Source organism: Rhamphochromis sp. 'chilingali' (genome assembly GCF_963969265.1).
Source record: "Rhamphochromis sp. 'chilingali' genome assembly, chromosome: 3".
Taxonomy (NCBI): domain Eukaryota; kingdom Metazoa; phylum Chordata; class Actinopteri; order Cichliformes; family Cichlidae; genus Rhamphochromis; species Rhamphochromis sp. 'chilingali'.
Genome location: NC_137931.1, coordinates 41,959,091 through 41,965,289, shown reverse-complemented (window position 1 = coordinate 41,965,289; position 6,199 = coordinate 41,959,091). Strand labels below are relative to the sequence as shown.

At 40.6% G+C, this 6,199-nt stretch overlaps 1 protein-coding gene across 1 annotated transcript; it reads right to left on the bottom strand.

The window, feature by feature from the left end:
* Positions 1–724: 724 nt before the first annotated feature.
* fstl3 (follistatin-like 3 (secreted glycoprotein)) lies at positions 725–5,344 on the bottom strand. Its single transcript, XM_080878304.1, has 5 exons — positions 5,158–5,344; positions 4,590–4,775; positions 2,753–2,968; positions 2,428–2,655; positions 725–2,317 (listed from the first exon to the last, which is right to left on the bottom strand). Exons 1-5 carry the CDS (start codon positions 5,225–5,227, stop codon positions 2,265–2,267), a joined length of 753 nt encoding a protein of 250 aa, XP_080734430.1. The 5' UTR covers positions 5,228–5,344; the 3' UTR covers positions 725–2,264.
* Between the last annotated feature and the right edge of the window lie 855 nt (positions 5,345–6,199).

The window sequence follows — 6,199 nt, the reverse complement described above, 5'->3', positions numbered from 1 at the left end:
GTCAAATTATTTGAATTAGTTTGGGTCTTTTTTATACACAGTATACTAACGATGTTAAAATGTACATTTCTGAAAAAGCAACACATTTTACGAGTGGGCACAGCAACAGCGTTGCTGTGGCATTATTATTTGCCCTGTTTGGACTAACAAAACATCTAATTCCATTCCCAGTGTAATAAAAGGGTACTTGGACAGGAATATAAACATCTGCCTAAAGTTGAACCAGATGCTGCTGCATGGCGGAGTGCAGGATTCAGAAGAGGAAGGCTAGAAACAGAAAAACAAGGGAGGTACTTTATACAGGAAAGTGAGTCAGTATCAAGGCCTCAGCGCTTCGAAACATTCAATCCTTAGCTCCTTTACCCTTCATCCCCCTGACCCGTCCCGCCTTTTCTAGGACGGGGGATATCCCTGAGGAGACGGGAGGAAAGCTGGACAGGCTGGATTTCATTCTCTTTCCTCTCGCATGTGGCCTTGCGAGGGATGTCAGAAAGGCAACTCACCCACTGCACGCACAGAAGACGAGGTTTAACCACAGCACACATAAACTGACAGCCTCTGTCTGGCTGCTGGAGCCTGATCCACCACCCTAAACCCCAGCTGATGAGTTCTGTTTAAGGGTGCAAGTATGATCTCATTTGGCTGAAGTGATTAAGACGGTGACACAGTTAAGAAAAATTTATATATCATCAAATACATGTCAGATGCTGTTTCACATGCGTAAAGTATTGTTATTAAATTACAATTGAGGCAATAACAAGGTATAACAAGGCAGCTGGGAAAAGAACATTTTGATTTTTAAAGAAAGAAGACGCACTGTGACACATGAAACTTTAAGTTGTTTTACAACGGCAGTACAAAAATATGTTAATGCATTTGTCATTCAAAGTTCACAGTAGGTACACGGGTAGGTGGTACACTTGAGATTGTTATTTACAGAAGGAAAGTTAACATGTTTCAAAGTACACTATTAAGGCTGTTTAGAGTATCCAGGCATCTGCTTTGAGTTTAATATGTTGAATTGGATCACTTGACTACTTGACTCTGCAGATTGACTCTGATGGCAATATAATCAGGTATTTTCAATTGGTCCAAATTGTACTTCATTCCCAGACAAATTTACTTTTCCTTTAAGTCAGGCGCTGCTAATTACATGTGTCTGTCCTGTAAGTTATTTAAACAAAAAACAAAAAAATTCAAAACAAATCAAAGCAGCAAAACAGCATCAGAACTAACTTGCATGACGTACAAAAAACATTTTACAAAACAAAAAAAAGCATTCAACAGAGGAGGTATTGTAGAGGGCTCTGGGTTGTACCAACAGCCTTGTGAGACTCCCAGAAACACAACAAAACTGTTAATTTCGGTGATCAGCGGGTGGCCAAGAGTTTGGCCTGGGATTCAGAGTAAACATGTGTAGGGGGGAATAGAGACTATACAGATTTGTTTAGACTGAACCCCGTCCTCACCACCCTAAATGAAGTATATGCAGCTGAACTTGTAGTTGCCACGTTGTTGTTTGTGGTGAATTGAACCCACATCAACAGACGACAAAATAGCATCAGCTTTCGAAAAAATTAGCTTTGCTTTCCATTAACTTGAGGGAAAATGTTTGTTTGTGGGGAATGGAGTCTTTAAAACTGTAAAATATTTGTAAAATGCCAAACCCAGTGACTTCATATATATATATACATATATATGTACATTAAAAAACAAACAATAAATACTTTTTTTTTTTTTTTGCATGAGTGTGGCAGGGCGTGGCCTGCCATGCCATGCAGGTGTGTCCACCTTCCCTGCACAGCATCGCAGGCCACGCCCCGCCACAAAGAGCTTTCATAGAGTATACTATTTTTGTTTTTTCTTTTACTTTCATTTTTTTTTTTTTTTACCAGGCTAAAAAACATAAATAGAGTTTTAATACCTTCTCCAATAAATAGTACTGGTATTCTATTTACAATATGCACACATCTCCCAAAGAGCTCATGAGATATATCTGTCTCATGACAAACGCATTCATCTGCCTCCACTTTCCAAACTGAAACATAGTTAACAAAAAATAGCTTTTTAGAGGCATGTGTGTGTTATTAAACACCTCTCTTCCAACAGAGGTGTCTCATATCACATCTACCATTAATATGTAGAAAGGGGGGAGGGGGGAGTGATTGTCAAAAAAAAAGTTCCTTATGGGAAGCTAGTGGAGCAAAAATGTTTTTTGATCGGGTCATATCCTACAAAAAGGGGCTGCGTCAGGAATCGACCATCTAGACTGCGTTTTCCTCACTGCCATCCAAGATGTGAAATTTCCGAGATGGACCTGCAACAAACAAAAAAAGAGCCATAAATGACTTTATTGTAGCAAACAATGTCACAGCAATGTAAAGACAGGTAAAAAGTAGAAGCTGGCAGGTGTTTGAGCAATCTTACTGTTGCAGTGCCCATAGTGGCGGACTCCTATGGAGCGGCCGAGGAAGCAGGTAGCCCGGCGGAGGTGGCAGGCGCTTGGGTAAGTGACGTTGTCATTACCACAGATACGGTGCTCAGACGGCATGGGTATTGGGCAAGGTGCAGTGCGGCACATGACGCAGTGAGCACTGTTGGTCTGGTCGGTCACACAGGTGTGAGTTCCTGGACACACAACACTGGAGCACGACTCTGGGGAAATAAAGAAAAATAAAAGGCATTAGGGCAACAGAATTGTTGGAATGCTTAAGAACAAAACAGCTTAGCTTCCAGGGAAGGATGAACTTACTTCTGCACTCTCCGTGGTACATGACCTCAAGGTCTGGGTGTCCCATACAGCGCGCCATAAGCAGAGAACACTCATCCTTATATGTCTTCCCATCGCTGCCACACACAGGATGCCTCCGGGTAATGTGAGAGCAGTCTGGAGAGCAAACACACTGAGGCCTTCCTGTCTTCATCTTGCAAACTTTCCCGGGACCACATCTGACTCCCTCACATGTCTCTACAAAAGCACAGTGTAATGTTACCGTATTAACAAGACTGCAGACATCAGGTGATTCACCTGCGTTTTCATACAAAACAAGCTGGAAACCTGGGTTTTTTCCCAGATCACAACACAATTCCCACCTTGCACAATATTTATAATAATCACATCTCTTTATTGACCGTTACACACAGAGGTGTCTCGCCCGATGGAATGTGAGGCTGGCGTGTTTTCATAACAGATCTGTGTATGGCTGCACACAGACTGTGCGGAGGCTGTGAGGAAGGAGTTCAAAAAGCTGTCAGGAAAGTTTACGGGCTGAAAAACGAGGAAGCTACAGGCTATTCCGACACCTCATAATGTCAAAGCACAGGACGATCTGTAATCCTAGCGCAAAATCAACATGAGACAGTGCATACAGGTCTCTTCCCGGGTTTCTGAGTCTGTGGAGATGATTCCTGATGAGCTCCGAGTCCCGAGGATTCTGTAAACAATCGGGAACTTATTTCCTGTCTCCAACAGTACTTTAATATCCTGTTTTATTTCAAAGCTGTGTTTTCATTGCTCGACTCCCCTGGTCTGTTTCTATGGTTGATTTCAATCTCTCCCTTTCTGTCTTGCTGTCTGTACACCTTCTCTTCATGTCCTCTGCATATGCCACTAATGTCCAGAGTTGCTAGCTATTGCTTGTTATTTATTTGGCATGACACAACATGGTTGAAAATATTGATGTTTTCCTCCTACAGAAATCCAAACTATCAAAATAGCGCAGGACATTATGATTCCCAGGTGTCTGGGCAAATTTCAGAATGCAGGAAAACATTTTCCTGTTTGTGAAAGAAAACAGGACTCCTTTTTAACTAGCTTTGGTTTCCACCAGCCTCATTAATTTCCCATGAGTTACAGCGGTTTATTTTTATGCAAGAGGCATTTTAACAAAGCTTTAACTGTGTTCTTTTTGCTTATTTAAAATTTATCTAAACAGAATTCACATCTCAACTTCTCCATGATGACCCATGTGACACACCAAGGCAAATATGGGGCTGAGTGTATCCAAAAATGCCAGTAGCTAGTCTTGTCTTTTTAGTGGAACTTATTAAACATGGAAAGAAAAGAAAAAAACATTGTTCACATGCAAGTTCTGCTTATGAAAACAGAATTTATCTGCAAGCGAACCTGAATGAACCTTGCAGAAATTCCATGGCAGGAAGCTTCTCAGGACAGCTGGAGTTTTGTATAATGCCTCTCCTTGATCCTCGTCTGCAATTTGTTAGAAAGCTGCACTGGGAACTCATTGTGTAAATATCTCACAAATGACTCAAATGGACCTTCTCTCTCCAAGAGACACAATTGTTACATTATGCAATGGAATCCCCAGTGTATTAATCGAAACCCAATGATATTTAAGCTTTGTTTTTAAGTGCGCAAATTATATCTAGGGTATCAGCTGTTATTCCATGTACTCACCTTAAACTAACTACAGTAGCAGACCAAGCGCAGTAAATATTCGAAAGAATATGACTGTTAAGAATTAGGCAGCATCTTTTTACAGTTAATGGCAGTGACTAAGAGCAGTACATGCAACTTGCTTCTTATACTTGGCAGATGCAACTCATTACTTTCTTAATGGTTTGTTTACCTTTGCATGGTTTACAGGAGACAATACCCAGGAAGCCCAGCAGGCTGACTTCATTCATGGGCAGGCTGGTGTTGGACCACGCTGTGTCCAGGCGTCCCCCGGCACAGCACTCCTCCCTGGTCACCCCTCTCATCAGCACCATGTCGCACCTTTGATCTTGACTCTGTTGCAGCCAGCACATCCCAGCTGGAGATGGTGCCATAACAGATGTTAATTATTATAGGAATATTTATCTTTGTTACAGAAACACTTAGGAAGTGTATCGTGTTATTATGAACGATTGTCAATCACACTTCATAAGTCTTGTCACAAATCTTTGTCTTTTTAAAAATATTATACCATCTAGAACACTATATATTACATATGTCAGGGTTTTTTAACACATATCAGTAGTAAATAGCTTATTTCGAATTTACAAAAATGTACATGCAAAACAGGAGAAAAATGGATTGGGGTTTTGTCAAAATCCTTCTTTCACAGTGATCATTTTACCAACATTTCTGCTATGATTTTTAAAGCATAGGACATTTTGTTCAACATATGGAAAAAATGGAAAACATCTACTCACCACTAACAGGATTCCTCCCAATCTGACAGAAAGCGAGAATCACCCCCAAAACTGAAATCAAAACGTTCATTGTGTATTCTGAGTTAGTTTAAAAACTTCTTCTCAAAAGGTTGTCTCAGCAAACACCTAGAAGAAAAGGTGATGGTCCTTTGGCAAATAGAGCTGATCACTCTGAGTTAACTTTGCAAGTAGCTCTGCCTTAAGTGAATGAATGTGTTGTGAATAAGTGATGTCGTTCCCCCTCTGTATAAATATTTATGCTGCTGGGATGGGCGATCCTCTCAGCCAGTAATAAGCCAGGGCAGGACACAGTTTGACTCTGACTCAATTTCCAGAGTCGGGAAATGATCCATGCCCTGCAGCACTAGACGGAGGGCACTTATATGACCTCACAAAACCTTTTTACACCACACTAAATAATAAAAATCATGAAAAGCGCTTGTTTTTTAATAGCCTTTTCTTTATAAAACATTAAGTTTTTCTAAAGACAGCAGTGTTTCCTTATATACTATTAATTAAAAGATGAACCTTTGGATGTAACCTTTTTGTTGCCCGTTGGGGTCCAATATGTTTTACTTTGTATAATTTCATTTAGCCTTTAATGGGGCACAGCTTGGAGATACTTATTCTCCTTTTTCTTTCTATCGGCTGCTCTGTGTGGTTTTGGGACATGGCCCATTGAAATGACACACTTATTTCTTATCTCATTGTTCTTTTGAAGTGACCCTAAACTGTTCTTTCTGTAGTGTAAATCCAGCAGAAGGCAAAAGTTCCCCACAACAAAGCTACAAATTATTATCCAGTGCCTATAATTATATGTATCTAGCAAATCCGAATACATGAAGCAATTTGCCTCGCCAGCACTGTCATTCCTTATTTTGTTGACTGTCTGGGTTTATCAATGAATGCTTATGTTTCGCTGTACAGCTGCGGTTAGAATAATACTGAGAGACGAAGGAAAGAGTGGGAGTGAAGGTGGTCTGCCCTTGGGCAATATATCAAGTTCAATAAACAAAACTATGACATACATGTCTGTCCTTTC